General features: G+C 40.7%; 1 protein-coding gene across 6 annotated transcripts in view; it reads right to left on the bottom strand.

The window, feature by feature from the left end:
* mib2 (mind bomb 2) overlaps positions 1 to 20,996 on the bottom strand; it is a 239,197-nt gene that overhangs the window by 24,974 nt on the left and 193,227 nt on the right. For 5 of the 6 annotated variants that reach the window (XM_070090837.1, XM_070090836.1, XM_070090838.1 and 2 more), the window contains 2 exons: positions 18,471 to 18,663; positions 7,556 to 7,689 (listed from right to left, as the gene is read on the bottom strand). In XM_070090837.1, the coding sequence (XP_069946938.1) occupies positions 7,556 to 7,689; positions 18,471 to 18,663 (327 nt within the window). The remainder of the gene's footprint in view (positions 1 to 7,555; positions 7,690 to 18,470; positions 18,664 to 20,996) is intronic. The other variant, XM_070090839.1, reaches the window with a different exon arrangement.

Genomic DNA, 20,996 nt, shown 5'->3' with positions numbered 1-20,996 from the left:
GAAAAAGAGTGAGTGGTGCACTTAGGAGTCTGTGGAGACAAAGAACTTTGTCCTTGGAGGCAAAGAGGGGAATGTATGAGAGTATAGTTTTACCAACGCTCTTATATGGGTGTGAAGCGTGGGTGATGAATGTTGCAGCGAGGAGAAGGCTGGAGGCAGTGGAGATGTCATGTCTGAGGGCAATGTGTGGTGTGAATATAATGCAGAGAATTCGTAGTTTGGAAGTTAGGAGGAGGTGCGGGATTACCAAAACTGTTGTCCAGAGGGCTGAGGAAGGGTTGTTGAGGTGGTTCGGACATGTAGAGAGAATGGAGCGAAACAGAATGACTTCAAGAGTGTATCAGTCTGTAGTGGAAGGAAGGCGGGGTAGGGGTCGGCCTAGGAAGGGTTGGAGGGAGGGGGTAAAGGAGGTTTTGTGTGCGAGGGGCTTGGACTTCCAGCAGGCATGCGTGAGCGTGTTTGATAGGAGTGAATGGAGACAAATGGTTTTTAATACTTGACGTGCTGTTGGAGTGTGAGCAAAGTAACATTTATGAAGGGATTCAGGGAAACCGGCAGGCCGGACTTGAGTCCTGGAGATGGGAAGTACAGTGCCTGCACTCTGAAGGAGGGGTGTTAATGTTGCAGTTTAAAAACTGTAGTGTAAAGCACCCTTCTGGCAAGACAGTGATGGAGTGAATGATGGTGAAAGTTTTTCTTTTTCGGGCCACCCTGCCTTGGTGGGAATCGGCCGGTGTGATAATAAAAAAAAAAAAAAAAAATATACCTCAACGCACCACTCACCTTTTTTCCCTCATCAATTCTATGATTAACCTCATCCTTCATAAATCCATCCGCCGACACGTCAACTCCCAAGTATCTGAAAACATTCACTTCTTCCATACTCCTCCTCCCCAATTTGATATCCAATTTTTCTTTATCTAAATCATTTGACACCCTCATCACCTTACTCTTTTCAATGTTCACTTTCAACTTTCTACCTTTACACACATTCCCAAACTCATCCACTAACCTTTGCAATTTTTCTTTAGAATCTCCCATAAGCACAGTATCATCAGCAGAAAGTAACTGTGTCAATTCCCATTTTGAATTTGATTCCCCATAATTTAATCCCACCCCTCTCCCAAACACCCTAGCATTTACTTCCTTTACAACCCCATCTATAAATATATTAAACAACCATGGTGACATTACACATCCCTGTCTAAGACCTACTTTTACCGGGAAGTAGTCTCCCTCTCTTCTACACACCCTAATCTGAGCCTCACTATCCTCATAAAAACTCTTTACAGCATTTAATAACTTACCACCTATTCCATATACTTGCAACATCTGCCACATTGCTCCTCTATCCACTCTATCATATGCCTTTTCTAAATCCATAAATGCAATAAAAACTTCCCTATCTTTATCTAAATACTGTTCACATATATGCTTCAATGTAAACACCTGATCTACACATCCCCTACCCACTCTAAAACCTCCTTGCTCATCCGCAATCCTACATTCTGTCTTACCTCTAATTCTTTCAATTATAACCCTACCGTACACTTTTCCTGGTATACTCAGTAAGCTTATTCCTCTATAATTTTTACAGTCTCTTTTGTCCCCTTTCCCTTTATATAAAGGGACTATACATGCTCTCTGCCAATCCCTAGGTACCTTCCCCTCTTTCATACATTTATTAAACAAAAGTACCAACCACTCCAACACTATATCCCCCCTGCTTTTAACATTTCTGTCATGATCCCATCAGTTCCAGCTGCTTTACCCCCTTTCATTTTACGTAATGCCTCACGTACCTCCCCCACACTTACATTCTGCTCTTCTTCACTCCTAAAAGATGGTATACCTCCCTGACCAGTGCATGAAATTACTGCCTCTGTTTCTTCCTTAACATTTAAAAGTTCCTCAAAATATTCTCGCCATCTACCCAATACCTCCATCTCCCCATCTACTAACTCCCCTACTCTGTTCTTAACTGACAAATCCATATTTTCCCTAGGCTTTCTTAACTTGTTTAACTCACTCCAAAATTTTTTCTTATTTTCATTAAAATTTCTTGACAGTGCCTCTCCCACTCTATCATCTGCTCTCCTTTTGCACTCTCTCACCACTCTCTTTACCTTTCTTTTACTCTCCATATACTCTGCTCTTCTTATAACACTTCTGCTTTGTAAAAACCTCTCATAAGCTACCTTTTTCTCTTTTATCACACCCTTTACTTCATCATTCCACCAATCACTCCTCTTTCCTCCTGCCCCCACCCTCCTATAACCACAAACTTCTGCCCCACATTCTAATACTGCATTTTTAAAACTATTCCAACCCTCTTCAACCCCCCCACTACTCATCTTTGCACTAGCCCACCTTTCTGCCAATAGTCGCTTAAATCTCACCCGAACTTCCTCCTCCCTTAGTTTATACACTTTCACCTCCCTCTTACTTGTTGTTGCCACCTTCCTCTATAAATACCATACGAAAATACACTAGAAAGTCGCCGTTTAAAACCAAAAACACAGTCGAAGTTTTTTTTTTCTCATTATGCACAGCGTGCTTCAGGATTTTTTTTATACTGCACACACTGACCACACAGACCCATTCTTTCATATGTAGGCCTGCCAGCTCTCTTCCACCAGATTTGAAGGTACCAGAATTTAGGCGTACAAGTACGTGACCGATCCTGGCTGCAATGACGTACTTGTATGTGACCGACCCTCAAAGGGTTAAGAGTTAAGGCATTCCCAGTAACCTAAATGCTTTACTAGCTCTGTGTACTGTAAACCATCTCTGTAATTGTTCCAGTTCTGATATTTCTCCAGCCTTGAACAGGGCTGTCAGCACTGAGCAATATTCTAAATGAGGGAATACTAGCGATTTGAAGAGTGTCACCAGACTCATGGAACTCCGTGTTCATCAAGAACTGCAAGAAGCCCCTATCACGAGCCTTTTCCATCCTATGGAGAGGGAGCATGGACACGGGGGTCGTCCCACAGTTACTAAAAACAATAGACATAGCCCCACTCCACGAAGGGGGCAGTAAACCAACAGCAAAGAACTACAGACCGATAGCACTAACATCCCATATCATAAAAATCTTTGAAAGGGTCCTAAGAAGCAAGATCACCACCCATCTAGAAACCCATCAGTTACACAACCCAGGGCAACATGGGTTTAGAACAGGTCGCTCCTGTCTGTCTCAACTATTGGATCACTACGACAAGGTCCTAAATGCACTAGAAGATAAAAAGAATGCAGATGTAATATATACAGACTTTGCAAAAGCCTTCGACAAGTGTGACCATGGCGTAATAGCGCACAAAATGCGTGCTAAAGGAATAACAGGAAAAGTCGGTCGATGGATCTATAATTTCCTCACTAACAGAACACAGAGAGTAGTCGTCAACAGAGTAAAGTCCGAGGCAGCTACGGTGAAAAGCTCTGTTCCACAAGGTACAGTACTCGCTCCCATCTTGTTCCTCATCCTCATATCTGACATAGACAAGGATGTCAGCCACAGCACCGTGTCTTCCTTTGCAGATGACACCCGAATCTGCATGACAGTGTCTTCCATTGCAGACACTGCAAGGCTCCAGGTGGACATCAACCGAATCTTTCAGTGGGCTGCAGAAAACAATATGAAGTTCAACGATGAGAAATTTCAATTACTCAGATATGGTAAACACGAGGAAATTAAATCTTCATCAGAGTACAAAACAAATTCTGGCCACAAAATAGAGCGAAACACCAACGTCAAAGACCTGGGAGTGATCATGTCGGAGGATCTCACCTTCAAGGACCATAACATTGTATCAATCGCATCTGCTAGAAAAATGACAGGATGGACAATGAGAACCTTCAAAACTAGGGAGGCCAAGCCCATGATGACACTCTTCAGGTCACTTGTTCTATCTAGGCTGGAATATTGCTGCACACTAACAACACCTTTCAAGGCAGGTGAAATTGCTGACCTAGAAAATGTACAGAGAACCTTCACGGCGTGCATAACAGAGATAAAACACCTCAATTACTGGGAGCGCTTGAGGTTCCTAAAACTGTATTCCCTGGAACGCAGGTGGGAGAGATACATGATTATATACACCTGGAAAATCCTAGAGGGACTAGTACCGAACTTGCACACGAAAATCACTCACTACGAAAGCAAAAGACTTGGCAGACGATGCAACATCCCCCCAATGAAAAGCAGGGGTGTCACTAGCACGTTAAGAGACCATACAATAAGTGTCAGGGGCCCGAGACTGTTCAACTGCCTCCCAGCATACATAAGGGGGATTACCAACAGACCCCTGGCAGTCTTCAAGCTGGCACTGGACAAGCACCTAAAGTCGGTTCCTGACCAGCCGGGCTGTGGCTCGTACGTTGGTTTGCGTGCAGCCAGCAGCAACAGCCTGGTTGATCAGGCTCTGATCCACCAGGAGGCCTGGTCACAGACCGGGCCGCGGGGGCGTTGACCCCCGGAACTCTCTCCAGGTAATGACATAATTTCCTTTGTTTTGAAAGTTCTTGATACCCACCCCGTCATCATTCTGGCTGTCGTGACCTTTGTCTTATTGTGTTCTTTGAAAGATCAGCTGGCATCATTATTTCTAAGTCTTTAACATGTTCCTTTTGCTCTATTAGGTGATCCTGTTGAGTTTTGTATATAGTGTCTCTTTTGAGTTCTTCGTTCTTTCCATACCTAAGCAGCTGGACCTTATCACCATTGAACGTCATGTTGTTCTCCACTGCTCACTGGAAAATCCTGTTTGTGTCTTCCTGTAATTTTTCAGTGTCTTCTACTGTAATGACTTTCATGCTTATTTTAGTGTCATCTGCAAATGATGATACAAAACTGTGACAGATGTTTTTATCTTTGTCTGCTATGAGGATGAGAAACAGTATAGGTGCCAAGACAGTACCTTGGGGAACTGAGCATTTTGCCTTGCTGATGCTGGATTTTGCTCTGTTTACTGCTACTTTTTGTGTTCTGTGTTAGGAACCTGAAAAACCATCTGCCCACCTTCCTGTAATGCCTATGGCTTTCATTTTTTGCGCTATCACTCCATGATCGAATTTGTCAAACGCCTTTGCAAAATCTCTGTAAATCACATCTGCATTTTGGTTGTCTTCCAATGCCTCCATAATTCTGTTGTAGTAGTTCGGTAGCTGTGACAGGCATGACCGCCCTGCTCTAAAACCATGCTGGTCTCAGTTATGCCAGTTGTGCTGGTCCAATAAATTTGTAATCTGCCGTCTCATCACTCTTTTGAAGATTTTTGTGATGTGAGAAGTTAGGGCTACTAGTCTGTAATTTTTAGCCAGTGCTCTACTACTTCCCTTATGTAAAGGAGCTAAGTCTACACTCTTTAAGATCTCTGGTATTTCACCTAGATCTAGGCTCTTTCTCCAAAGTATACTGTGGGCTTGTGATAGTGGTGCTTTGCACTTCTTTATAAATAGAGCATTCCATGAATCTGGTCCAGGTGCTGAGTGAGTGGGCATGTTATCCATTTCTTTTTCGAAATCTATGGTGAGGGTATGAGGTTCCTGGTTTTATAGGATGGGAAGGTTGTGGTGAGGATAACTGTGTGAGGGATAAGGTAGCACAGGAGAGCCAAGCTCCTCACTCACCGACACATCTTGTACATGAGGGTAGCAGCAGCTTCCACAGCCCCAAAGAACATCCTAATAATTTCATCTACAGTTCTTTATTAATCTCTACTGAAAAACAAACTCCACAAAAGCATACAAAGAACATACAAAATTAGCATAAGTAACAAGAAACTAACAAAGATAATAATAATACAGCATTTATAATTCAGCCTTAAGAAAATTGTAAGGATTAAATCTATAGTTCTTGAATATCTCCACTAAACAAGTGTGAGTTCTTTATTTTTTTCTTTTAACACATCAGCCGTTTCCCACTGAGGAAGGGTGACCCAAAAAAAGAAAAAAAACACTTTCCTCATCAATTACACATAATCACTGTCTTTGTCTTTGCATAAAATAAACACACAAAGTATGAAATTCATTTGGTAAAAAAAATAAAATATAATTTTTGTTTGGACATTTGCAATGATCATAACTGCAGATCAGTTTGTAAGTATAATGAATTTGTTCCAAAGTACCAATACTGTAAACATAAGAAGTCGGAACATCATAAGTCAGGGACCTACTATAAAGTACTGTATTCACAAGCTTTTTTTTAAAACATAAGTAATCTCCCACTGAGGTAGGGTGACCTGACAAAGAAAAAACACTCTTACTGTCACTCATTCAATCACTGTCTTGCCAGAAATACGCTGACATCACAGTTCAGATGACCCTCCAAACCACATTACCACCCCTCTTTCAGAATTTAGGTACTTTTACTTCTCACTACTAGGACTCGTGTCCTTTCATAAATGTTACCTTGCTCACACTCCAACATGTCAAAGAGTTAAAACCACTTGCCTCCATTCACTCTTATCTAACATGCTCACACAAATTTGTTGAAGGCCCAAGCCTAGAATGACCCATATCCCTCCTTCCCTCCACCCCACATTCACCTGCCCTTCTAGTCAACCAATTTTTCTCCATCCTCTCTAAATGTCCAAACCACCTCAACACCACCTCAGCTCTCTGAATAACACTTTGGTAACTTCACACCTCATCCTAATCTCAAAACTTCAAATTCTATGCATAATATTCACACCATACATTGTCCTCAAATACAGCATCTCTACTACCTCCACCTTCCTCCACTCTTTAACATTTAGAACTTATTTCACACCCATACACAGAACTGGTACAACAATACTATGGTACATTCCTCTTAATTGCCTCCATGGATTAAATTCTTTGTCTTCACAGATGCCTCAATGCACCACCTATCTTTTTTCCCCCTGAAGAGATAAGTTCAGGCCATAGTGATAAATTACTTATACGTATCTGGAAAATCACCATAGTGCAAAACAATCAGCTTTCCCTAACAGAACTGTTGTAGTACTTGAATGACAGTTGTCATCCAAGCATTTCTCAACCACCTAAATACAGTATAGCTAAACAGCTATTCACCCTTGAATTTGATTTGGGGCTTTCACAATTAAAAGAGCTTAATACCTCACAGATGTATAAGCATTATAAAAAAAAATAAAAAAAAATTCTCTAAGCAAATTTTTTAAAAAATTACAATATATATACGTAAATGTCTTAATATAAGATCCTCTTTTTTACAATTATAATAAATATAATATGGATGACTGAGCTAGGGTAAATTTTCCTTTGTACGTATTCTGTGGTGCTCAAAATATAAAAACATGAAAAAGATTAAATCCTCATTCATTATGTACCAAGTATATACAGTACTCTGAAATCTATAGTCTGAATTTAATGTATAGACCTCCAACAAACTTTGTTGATAACACTACCAATTTACTTTTTTTATATAAACTGTTTTCCATTCAGTCTCTCCATTCACCCAAACCAGCTGAGAACTAACATCTTTTATTCAACTGATTGCTGTATATCATGCTGAACATCCTTCTCCCTCACTATGTTTACTACTGATACTGACCTTATCTGGATGTTTTGCAAGGAGATGAGAGACAGCTTGAGTGTGTCCCTGTGCAGCCTCTCTCACCAGCTGATCCACTACTGAGCTGTCCTGCTCTGTATCAAGCAACTGATGCAACAGTGAGGCTAGAGGTCCTGACCAAGGGTAAAATTTTGACTGTTCAGTGCCTATATATTTATATGTAATACATTCCTGGGAGTTACATATCTTACATACTGACATTACTGTTCCTATGTTATTACTGTAACAGTATAGAAACAAAACAAACAAATCATTCATGTCATAATTATATATTTTTAAGGTCGAAGTATCTTTAGGAATTTCTTAACCCTTAAACTGTCCACACGTAGATCTACGTTCATGTGCGGGGGGCTCCAAATGTAGGTCAACGTTTTATTTTTCATTCCTTCAAATTTGGTGCGATAGGCCTGAGTCGCCTAGACATGAAAGAATGGGTCTGTGCACTCAGTGTGCACAGTATGAAAAAATCAGGGACCGCTTAGTACCTTGTGGGAACACCAGTTCAATTAAGTACCAGCTAGAGCAAATAGCATTGCAAATACCAGTGATTCACTGATGTCATATTAACACTCACATTTTAAGTAGTAAAAATAAGTTAGATAAATACATAAGTGAGTGTGGGTGGGTGTGAGTTAGACCTGACTAGCTTGTGCTACTAGGTCAGATGCCATGCTCCTTCCTTCACTGGATGTGACCTGACTTGGTGGGTCATTGGTCTAAGCTGGGAGGGGGGGGGTGACATGGACCTGCCTTGCATGGGCCAGTAGGCCTGCTGCAGTGTTCTTTCTTATGTTCTAATGTATTCGGCTGGCTGGCTGGCTTTGGCTGTCTCTGTATTTGTCTGTCTATATCTCTGTCTATCTCTGTCTCTCACATGTACTCATGTACTTATAAGTACAGTTATTATACATAATGTAAATTACCTAGGATAACCCAAAAATTCCAGGCCAAGTGCTACACAGTGTTTGTATATATAAGACATAAATAAACATGACCACACACAGAAGACAGAAAGGCAGATAAGTTGAACTAGACAGACAGATAAGCAGAGCTAGGCAGACAGACAGATGTACAGATAGACAGACAAATAGATGTACAGATAGACAGACAGGCAGACAGACTGATAGACAGACATACAGAGACATGTTTGTGTACAAGAGTAAAAACATATAAAAGCAAGGTTCCCTCCAGCAGCACACATTCATCAAATGCCACTGGCTGTCACTTATCTGACCCTTGTCATAACACCATTCCTCAGAGTTTCATACTCCAGCGTGTCTAAAACATTGCTGGGACTTATAAATCTTTCTTCTTTCAACAAACTGGCTGTATCCCACCGAGGCGGGGTGGCCCAATAGCAAAAACGAAAGCTTCTCCCTTCACATTTAGTAATATATACAGGAGAAGGGGTTACTAGCCCCTTGCTCCCGGCATTTTAGTCGCCTCTTACAACACGCATGGCTTACGAAGGAAGAATTCTGTTCCACTTCCCCATGGAGATAAGAGGAAATAAACAAGAACAAGAACTAGAAAGAAAACAGAAGAAAACCCAGAGGGTTATGTATGTATATATATGCTTGTATATGTATGTGTAGTGTGACCTAAGTGTAAGTAGAAGTAGCAAGACATACCTGAAATCTTGCATGTTTATGAGACAGAGAAAAGGACACCAGCAATCCTACCATCATGTTCACCTGTCAGTGTGATTGTTACTATTTGAGTACTATTTCAGTACATAATATTAGTGTCAGAACAAAGATTGGCTATGAAATCACAAGAACTATTACAAATTGTAATTATCAGAACATTACAATTACATAAATTAAAATAAAAATGAGAAAAAAGGTAAATCGGCAACACTTTTGCAAGCAGCAAGACTGGATGTTGCCATCAGGTGAGCATCCAGAGCCAACTTCGTGGTCTTATATCTTGGTACATACTGGCCCTAAAATTTTTGGGGAGGTCTTATACCACACAGAAAATTGTCCTCTTTAATTTAAAAAAAAAAAAAAAAAAAAATTATTTTTCAAAATACTCAGAGCGCCACACAGATGAACGCAGATCTACATTTGGACAGTTTAAGGGTTAGCTAACAAATTCATAACCTGTGCAATAATACTGTATATACAAGTTGACCATCACTAATCCGGTATCATTGGGACCTGTAGGGTGCTGGATTAGTGATTTTGCTGGATTACAGAGTGATTAGGCTAGAATACACTTAACCCAATGGCAATATTTATGCTCTATTTTTGGCCCATTCCATTGTTCCAGTCTACCAAACTTGTAGCTATTTTGCTAGTATTCCTTCTATTGTGTAGAAACCGTCCATTTACCTATTTCAACTACCAAATAAAGTGGTCAGAAATCAGTAATCTGGTCAATTTCACACAAATTTCAAGAGATGCCAATTTCAAAATAGGGTCCAGAATAAACAATGCAAACATTCCTGGCACTAAAATAACATTTTCTCTGTTCATCAGTCATGTCTCCAGGCCCCTCTTATACAGTGGAACCTCAGTTTTCGTATGCCCCAGTTTTCGTAGGATTAATTTTTCAACGACTTTTTCCATCGAGATTTTGTCCCAGTTTTCATACATTACCTCAGTTTTCGTAGAGTTGACAATGATCCGTATCAAATGCATCTGCTTACGTCACTCAGCCACTCAAGCCCCGAGTGACTGAAGTCTGCCTTTGTTTATTGTTGAGTGAGCATCACCCTGCATGTTCAGCCAGGGTGATGTGCTTGTTTATTGAGTGTGACTGCTAAATAAGCCACCTTGTGGCCAAAGAAAGTTCCAAGTGCCATTCCTTTGATAAAGAAGGTGAGAAACACGATAGAATTCAAAAAAGAAGTCGTAGCTAAGTACGAAAGTGACTCTCAAGCTGGTCCTAGTGCCAGTAAAAGACAAAGAAGGGAAGTAACCCCAGATAGGGCCTTGATATCTGAAGTCCTTATGGAAGGGGATTCCCATTCCAAACAATATCCTCTCCCCTCCTTGCCGTCTTCCATATGCCAACAAGAGTCTTCAATAAAGGTAAAAGTGATGTTAAATGTTCATTTATCCATTTCATTAGTCATTTATATTTATTTCTCATTTTTTCTGTATGTAAAACTATAGTTATTCTCTATAAAATGTACTTTTTGTTAATATTTTTGGGTGTCTGGAACAGATTAATTGGATTTACATTATTTCTTATGGGAAATATTGCTTCAGTGTTTGTACGATTCGGGTTTCGTTAGCCTTTCTGGAACAAATTAATCATGAAAACCGAGGTTCCACTGTATTATTCTTGCTTTCCGTTTTGAATTTTTATTCACACAAAAAATTAGAAGATTTACCGTTATGCAGACTACTACATTATTGTAATAATTGTATAAATAGACTGACCAGTTGGACATGTACTGAACAGTGATGTTATTTGTTTCCTCTTGAACATGGGCAAAAAATCAAACATTTCCACTACTTTGAGCTCAATTTCAAGGTACTTTCCACAGTGAAACCAATCAAAATCATATCTATTTCTGTAACATATCTTCCATCCTATCAAATGAGACCAACAAAATGAGAATACAGTGGACCCTCGCTTTTAGTAATTAATCTGTTCCATAGTGTGACTAATATCGAAATTGACGATTTGCGAAACCATTTTCCCCATAAGAAATAATGTAAATCCAATTAATCCATTCCAGACACCCAAAAGCCTTAAAACAAATTTTTTTTACATGAAATATAGATGTACATACACAGAAAACAATGAGACATGAATGAAACAATAATAGAATGGCACTTACCTTTATTGAAGAGTCTGCTTATTGTATGGAAGACGGGAGGACGGGAGAGGATGGATTAATTACTGTTTGGAAGGGGAATCCCTTTCCATAAAGCCTTCAGGTACCAAGTGCCTTTCCACGGTTACTTCCCTTCTTTGTTCTTTAATGTCACTAGGACCAGCTTGAAAGTCACTGCACACCTGTGGCACTAAATATCTGTCCAGAGAGCTCTGTTTCTGGCATCTCTTTAAAATTTCCCTAAAATAGGACAAGACATTAACACTGTACATGTTGCTGACACAGCTTGCAAGAGCTTTGTCAGGGTGATGCTCCTCCACAAATCTTTCCATCCTACTCCACATTGCACAAATCTCCTAAATCTCTGATGAAGGCACCTGCTTCCATCTCTCTCCCTCCTCCTCTGAAGCAATTTCCTGAGCTGTGGTCTGTTGCTATTCCAGATGAAGCTCTTGCAGCTCTTCAGTGGTTAGCACTTCACTGTGGTCCTCCATCAACTCCTCCATATCCTCACCATTCACATCCAACCCCATGGAATTCTGCACTGCCACAACAGATTCCACAACAGGCATAGGGTCCTCAGGATCAGTCCCAAATCCTTCAAAATCCCTCTTTTGGATACAATCTGGTCACAATTTTCTCCAAGCAGAGTTCAAAGTCCTGGAAGTCACTCCCTTCTAAGCCTTACCTATAAGGTTTATGCAATGGAGAATACTAAAGTGATCTTTCCAAAACTCTCTTAGGGTCAACCGAGTGTCTGAGGTTACATCAAAGCACCTTTGAAAGATTGCTTTGGTGTAGAGTTTTTTGAGGTTTGCAATGATCTGCTGGTTTATGGGCTGGATGAGAGGAGTGATATTAGGGGGCAAGAACTTCACTGTGATGAAACAAAACTTCTCCACAATTTGGTCATCCAAGTCTGGAGAATGAGCAGGTGCATTGTCCATTACCAGGAGACACGCGAGTTCCAATTTATTTTCCAGGAGGTATTTCTTCACACTGGGGCCAAACACTTCATTGAACCAATCAAGGAAAATTTCCCTTGTGACCCATGTTAGCCTTCCACATCACACACAATTTACTCTTGGTGACAAGTTCTGCCACACGCACTCCACTTTCATAATATTTTTCAATGATGTCTTTCTTGAATTCTATCATGTTTCTCACCTTCTTTACCAAAGGCCTGGCACTAGGAGCTTTCTTTGGAGCCATGGTAGCTTATTTAGCAGTTGCAAGCACTAAAACAAATAAAATACAGTGGTCCCTCGTTTATCGTCGTTAATCCGTTCCTGGAAGTGCAACTATTATCGAAATAGACGATTTTAAATAAAATTTTCCCCATAAGAAATAATGTAAATACAATTAATCCGTTCCTGGCACCCAGAAGCATTAAAACAAAAATTTTTTTTACATGAAATATAGATGTAGTCCATAAACAATACAATGGGACATGATGAATGAAACATTAACAGCATAACACTTAACTTTATTGGCGATTCTTCTTAGTGTATGGAAGACTGGAGGAGGAGAGAGATTGGATTAGTTACTGTTTGGAAGGGGAATCCCCTTCCATCAACACCTCAGGTACCAAGTCCTTTTCTGGGGCTACATACTTCTCTTCTCTGTTTCTTAATGCCACTAGGACCAGCTTGAGAGTCACTGGAGTCCTGTCTCGCAAAATAAGTGTCCAGTGCTTCTAGCGTCTCTTTAAAACTTCCCTAAAATGGGCCAAGACTGTCACTGTACAAGTTGCCAATATGGCTTGCAACGTCCTTCTCAGGGTGATGTTTCTCCATAAATCTTTCCATCCTATCCCACATTTCAAAAATCTCCTTAATATCTGAAGAAGGCACCTTCTTCCATCTCTCTTCCTCCTCCTCTGCAGCAAGATTCTGAGCTGCGATCTGTTGCTGTTCCTGCTGAAGCTCTTGCAGCTCCTCAGTGGTTAGCTCTTCATTGTGGTCCTTCACCAACTCTTCCACGTCCTCCAAACTCACATCCAACCCCATGGAACTCTCCAATGCCACAATAGATTTCACAACTGACACAGGCTCATCAGTGTCAGCCATAAACCCTTCAAAATCCCTCTTGTGGACACAATCTGGCCACAATTTTTTCCAAGCAACAACAGCTTCCTTGATTTCCTTTTACTTTGCCACAATGGATGATATGGTTGTATGGGGTTTGTTATACATCCTGGCCAGTTCGGCCACACATACGCCACTTTCATATTGTTCAATGATGTTTTTCTTAAATTCAATCGTATTTCTCACCTTCTTTACCAAAGGCTTGGCACTAGGAGCTTTCTTTGGAGCCATGGTAGCTTATTTAGCACTTGCAAACACTAAAATTAATGGAATATTATGAAATACAGTGGACCTCCGCATAACGATCACCTCCGAATGCGACCAATTATGTAAGTGTATTTATGTAAGTGCGTTTGTACGTGTATGTTTGGGGGTCTGAAATGGACTAATCTACTTCACAATATTCCTTATGGGAACAAATTCGGTCAGTACTGGCACCTGAACATACTTCTGGAGTGAAAAAATATCGTTAACCGGGGGTCCACTGTATTTCATATGAGCAAGTGAGGGGACCGTCACTCACTGGTAAACAATGACACACTGGCTGGGAAGGGAGGCCGAGGCGGCTCAGAGCCGTGAGTACGCATCCAGGATGAAAGACGATTAGTGAGTCAACCGACCATTTGCGAGCCAATGTTTGGACAAAAATAATGCGACGATTTCCGAAAAGGACGACTATCAAGCCCAATGATTATCGAGGGACCACTGTACAGTGGACCCTCGCCTAACGATATTAATCCGTTCCTGAGAGCTCATTGTTAGCCGAAATTATCGTTAGCCTAGTTAATTTTCCCCATAAGAAATAATGGAAATCCAATTAATCCGTTCCAGACAGCCAAAAGTGTTAAAAATTTTTTTTTTTCATGAAATATACATTTCCCTACAAAGAAAACAATAAGACATGCACAATAACTACATAAATAAATGTTAAAATGACACTTACCTTTATTAAGAGTATTGATGAGTGATGAGACACTGTTTTTCTTGAACACTGGGATTTTCAGAGTGATACATGAGTAAAGACTTCACTTTGCAATCCCCACTAGCATTACAACAAAACATGAGAGTTAGCCTGTCTTTCATAGGCTTGTGTCCTGGGAGTGCCTTTTCCTCCTGAGTAATGTAGGTCCTGTTTGGCATTTTCTTCCAGAACAGGCCTGTTTCGTCACAATTGAACACTTGTTGGGGGATGAATTTTTCAGCTTCGCCATGCCTTATCACACTGTGTATGCCACTACAATTCTTAAATCTCTCAAACCAACCTTTGCTGGCCTTAAATTCACCAATATGAGCACTAGTTCCAGGCATTTTTTCCTGTTCACCTGGGTGTTAGTTGACTGTTGTGGGTCGCATCCTTGGGGACAAGATTAAGGACCCCAATGGAAATAAGTTACAGTTCTCGATGATACACTGGCTTTCTTGGGTTATCCTGGGTGGCTAACCCTCTGGGGGTTAATCATTTCTCAGTAATTGTTTCACGTTAAAACACACACCAAGAACACTCTCTCCACATCTTTGAGTAGTACAGCTGATGGTGGTGGAGCAACAGCTGACTGTGGTGCAGCAACAGCTGACTGTGGTGCAGCAACAGCTGACTGTGGTGCAGCAACAGCTGACTGGTCCAGCAACAGCTGACTGATCCAGCAACAGCTGACTGGTCCAGCAACAGCTGACTGATCCAGCAACAGCTGACTGATCCAGCAACAGCTGACTGGTCCAGCAACAGCTGACTGGTCCAGCAACAGCTGACCAGTCCAGCAACAGCTGACCGTGGTGCAGCAACAGCTGACTGGTCCAGCAACAGCTGACCATGGTGCAGCAACAGCTGACTAGTCCAGCAACAGCTGACGGTGGTGCAGCAGCAGCTGACTGTGGTACGATAGTATTTCTCACCCTTTTTACCACAGGGTTGGCACTAGAAGCTTTCTTTGGGCCCATGGTGGCTTATTTAGCAGTTACAAGCACTATAAACAATGGAATAATACAAAATGTATCGAATGTATGCATGCAACCGGCCACCCTAGCTTGTAAACAATGACAGCAGTGCTGGATGGACAGGTTCGGGACGAGTCATATTGGTCAGAAACAGCTGACGGTGGTGCAGCAGCAGCTGACTGTGGTGCAACAGCAGCTGACAGTGGTGCAGCAGCAGCTTGTAGACAGCCTGTACTCTCTGCACAGACAGCCATGCTGCCAGCTTAGTTCATATTTTGCGCCACTCAGGTGTTGCCCTATGGGCCTGTCCAGGTCTGTGGGAAGCTGGTCCCACACTCACTCACTAACACAGTGGCCTAGAAGGAAGACACAAGGCCTAGTAGCTCTCTCCTCTCGTGGGATGGCCCTGCCCGAGCCATGGGCACAACACACAAGCCTGTGTACCCACCACGACATTACAAATAAAGTAAGAAGCCTCCGAAGACGTATCATTTACACCCCGCTACCAGCATCACCAAACAATCTCATTAAACAAGCTGACCGTGGTGCAGCAGCAGCTGACAGTGGTTCAGCAACAGCTGACTGGGGTGCAGCAGCAGTTGACCATGGTGCAGCAACAGCTGACGGTGGTGCAGCAGACTGGTGCAGCAACAGCTGACCGTGGTGCAGCAACACCTGATTGTGGTATGATAGTATTTCTCACCCTTTTTACCACAGGGCTGGCACTAGAAGCTTTCTTTGGCCCATGGTGGCTTATTTAGTAGTTAAAGCACTATAAACAATGGAATAATACAAAATGTATCGAATGTATGCATGCAACAAGCCACCCTGGCTTGTAAACAATGACGGCAAGGCAGCTGAGGCGCTCAGGCTGGACGGGCAGGTTTGGGAGGAATCATGTTGGGCGAGTTTTTTATTGTTAAGCGAGCCAAAATTTTTACACTCAAATGCATCGTTAGGCGGATTTAACGTTATGCGATGCGTTCGTTAGGCGAGGGTCCAATGTATTACGAAATGTATTGTATGAAAGCATGAGATCATCCTCACTCGCTGATAAACAATGGCACACTAGCTGGGAAAAGAGTGTGGGGATGCTAGGGGCCATGTGTACGCGTCTGGGACGAATGACTACTTGAGAGTCAAAGGACAATTCGCGAGTCAATATTTTGAGGAAAAAAGTTATGATTTTTGAAAATTACAACTTCCAATGCTTACGAAAAATGAGGGTCCACTGTACAACCATAAAATCCATACAAAAATACACCGCAAAGTCGCTGTTTTACACCAAAAACACGATCATAGTTTTTTTCTCGTGCACTGTGTGCTGCAGGATTTTTTTTATATACTGCACACTTACCACACAGACCTATTCTCTCATATGTAGGCCCAAATTTAACAGTCACAGCTTATCTCAGTGAGCTGAGCTCATGGCGACCGACAGTGGCTTCAAAGCCACCTTATCTTTTATGGACAATGTATGGCATATGTGCTTTGCACAAAGAGAAGCATATCTTTTATTCGTTAGAACCATGGCTTGGGCTAAAAGTGAGCAAGTTATAACAATAAATGGAAAAAAAGAAATTTGAATGACTTATGCAGCAAGTAGCACCACCAAACAGTAGCAGAAGGTTGGTGTGGCGATCCCAGAAATTTGAAATTATGCTAGCCAAAATTAGTGCCAGAGTACTGATGGAACCAGATTACTGATTGCCGGATTAGTGATGGCTGACCTGTAGTACGATATTATATACTACACATGTACTGAAAAATTTAATAAAATAAAAAATAATTATAGTTAAATATGCTAAAAGTGTTAAAAGCATATCAACCCTCTCAAAACTGTACTGTATATTAAGCATAATTTCTATATGTGGAGGGACATAAACTAAATATTCTATACCCTCAGATGGTGCTCTCTCCAGCATTGGCCATTGACTGCCAAAGAAAACACACTCACTATCATTCATTCAATAGCTGTCTTGCCTTGTATGCTTCTAAATTAAACCTAAAAAATTACACAAATATGATAAGTATATTTTTCTATGCTTTGTTATCACACAGAACACAAGATGAGAATTACACTGCTCAAAATTCCATTAACATAGTCACTGTTTTCCAGTTGCTACTGATGTTACTTGATTTCTGACACATGCTTACATGCCTGTCTTGGATGACAAAAAAAAAAAAATTATTTACCACATTTCGCAGCATATTAGACGCACTTTTTTTCCATAAAATGTCTCCAAAAACCACCCTGCATCCTATAAACTGAAGGTCACTGATGGTAGCTATAAGTTCGGGGTGTGGGGTGGGCTGCAGCTCTCCTAGTTACGTCCGATGCCAAGCCATTGAAACTCAAAACAAGTCCAGTGTTTCAAAATTACAGAAATTAATAACGTTTTGAGACAAGCTATTTATGAAATACGGATACAGTACTGGGATAGTGACAGAAAACAAAATTCCTCCTTAAGTAACAACTTCTTTTCTTATTTTTTAAACTACAGAAATCACAAAGCAGCGTCATTTAGGATAGGCACTTTAAAATAATGTTACCATAAACTACGCTATCGTTAACACATGCTGGGTATTTTCACTTTATTACTTGGTACCGGTAATCATATTTACTGTATGTTATGGTACTCATAGTGTCAAATATTGCCAAGCAAATATAGTGGCCCAACAACAGCTGAAGCAGCCATTTTTGTTTATACTGATAGTCACTGACAAAGATGCATCAGTATGCACTCTGGGACCCTTACTATATAGAGTTGTGCACACATCAGCAACTCAGCCATCAGCGACTGTTTCACCAGTTCAAATTGAGAGATCATCAGAGTATTCAGATGAGCACTAGGCCTATCATATGTTTTGACCTACCCATAAATCAAACGTAACCTTATTTCTTATTGTAAAATTACCATATGTTTCAGTGGAGTAATTATTACTTGGTATTAGCACTCCTAACTTTTTTCTGATTATTACCTTCTAAATTGGGATGCGTCTAATGCATCAGAGCATCTTATAAGCTGCGAAATACGGTAATAACTGATAGAAAACATAACTCAAGTATACCCATTACCATTTCCACCAGCATTAGTTGACTCACTAGGGTTCTCCTGCCGCTCATTGGCTCTCATAGTGTTGTTATACTCAGCACTGCGAGGAGCAAGCGTTACACACTGGGGATTGAATGTCCAGGTCTTCCCTTCCACATTAACTCGCAAATCACCATCAGGATACACTCTTGCAACTACTCCACTCTTCCCAAGTGCCTGTGCAATGAAACTTAGCCTGTAAAACCTTATTAGTACAGTACTTTACACATACTGTGCTAAATATGATCTTCACAAAAACTCCACACATTTACTCCTAATTTTCCCAACCTTACACCATTCTTTCCAAGTTTTTTTTTTTTTTTTTTTTTTAACAAGTTGGCCATCTCCAACTGAGGCAGGGTGACCCAAAAAGAAAGAAAATCCCCAAAAAGAAAATACTTTCATCATCATTCAACACTTTCACCTCACTCACACATAATAACTGTTTTTGCATAGGTGCTCAGAACACAACAGTTTAGAAGCATATACGTATAAAGATACACAACATATCCCTCCAAACTGCTAATATCCCAAAACCCCTCGTTTAGAGTGCAAGCATTGTACTTCCCATTTCCAGGACTCGTCCGGCTATATAAAAATAACCGGTTTCCCTGAATCCCTTCACTAAATATTACCCTGCTCACACTCCAACAGATCGTAGGTCCCAAATACCATTCGTCTCCATTCACTCCTATCGAACACGCTCATGTATGCCTGCTGGAAGTCCAAGCCCCTCGCCAACAAAACTTCCTTTACCCCTTCCTTCCAACCTTTTCAAGGACAACCCCTACCCTGCCTTCCTTCCCCTATAGATTTAAATGCTCTCCATGTCATTCTACTTTTATCCATTCTCTCTAAATGACCAAACCACCTCAACAACCCCTCTTCAGCCCTCTGACTAATACTTTTATTAACTCCACACCTTCTCCTAATTTCCACACTCTGAGTTTTCTGCATAATATTTACACCACACATTGCCCTTAGACAGGACATCTCCACTGCCTCCAACTGCCTCCTTGTTGCTGTATTCACAACCCAAGCTTCACACCCATATAAGAGTGTTGGTACTACTATACTATTGGTACTACTGGTACTACTATACTATTTGTAATATTGCTAGCAAAACTGAACTACTATTCTAACAAATTTACTGAAGTCTTATCTTACCCAGTATTTTTGTATGTTTTTTTTTTTTTTTTTTTTTTTTAGAAGTCGGCTGTCTCCCACCGAGGCAGGGTGACCCAAAGTGAAAGAAAATCTCCAAAAAGAAAATACTTTCATCATCATTCAACACCTTCACCTCACTCATACATAATCAGTTTTTGCAGAGGTACCCAGATATAACAGTTTAGAAGCATATACAGTGGACCCCCGCTTAACGATCACCTCCAAATGCGACCAATTATGTAAGTGTATTTATGTAAGTGCGTTTGTACGTGTATGTTTGGGGGTCTGAAATGGACTAATCTACTTCACAATATTCCTTATGGGAAAAAATTCGGTCAGTACTGGCACCTGAACATACAACTGGAATGAAAAAAGTTCGTTAACCGGGGGTCCACTGTATATAGATATATAACATATCCCTCCAAACTGAGGTTATCACACTACAGTGGACCCCCGGTTAACGATATTTTTTCACTCCAGAAGTATGTTCAGGTGCCAGTACTGACCGAATTTGTTCCCATAAGAAATATTGTGAAGTAGATTAGTCCATTTCAGACCCCCAAACATACACGTACAAACGCACTTACATAAATACACTTACATAATTGGTCGCATTCAGAGGTAATCGTTATGCGGGGGTCCACTGTATATTCAAACAGATTTAGGTTTTTTCAATCAGAGGGGAGTACTTAACCCATAGGGATGATGTAGCCCCAAGGGGAACAGGAGGCAATCAGGTTTAATCCATGAAAGGAAAGGGCAAGTCCAGTTCCTTGGCTTAAGAACCCCTGACCAGTTTCAAGGCCTTTTCCTTAAAGGAACATTCATGCAGAATAGGATTATAATTGTTTATTATATAGATTAGTTATTAGTTGTGATCCTAATGATCCCTCAATCAATTACATTATTGCCCCTTATGCATATATGCATAAGGGGGCATATATGCATATATGCTTGTACAACAAAGTTGTACAAGCAAGTGACATGTATTGTGAATGATTCTGTATAGTGGTAGTGTGTGTAAATGGTGGGAGGGCAGGCTAAGAACATATCTACTGAAAACTTCAGAATAAATAATCAAATTAATTTTGTTAGGTTAATCTGCATAATTTTGCTGACTTTATTTCCACACTTATGAAGTGCAGTATCTAAACAGCAAAATAGTAGAACTTGACTAAAATATGCAAAATAGTCCCCTCTTTCATTAAGAAACAATTACTGGATTTTTTAATAAGCAATATTTGTTAAAATTAATTTATATAATGAACAACTGTATACTGATCCATAGGGTGGAAGGCATGAGACATTGGACTTTAGAAGAGGGAATTTTGAGGAGAAAATTC

Source organism: Cherax quadricarinatus, chromosome 33 (genome assembly GCF_038502225.1).
Source record: "Cherax quadricarinatus isolate ZL_2023a chromosome 33, ASM3850222v1, whole genome shotgun sequence".
In the NCBI taxonomy this organism is placed as follows: domain Eukaryota; kingdom Metazoa; phylum Arthropoda; class Malacostraca; order Decapoda; family Parastacidae; genus Cherax; species Cherax quadricarinatus.
This window is presented reverse-complemented; position numbering and strand designations above follow the sequence as displayed.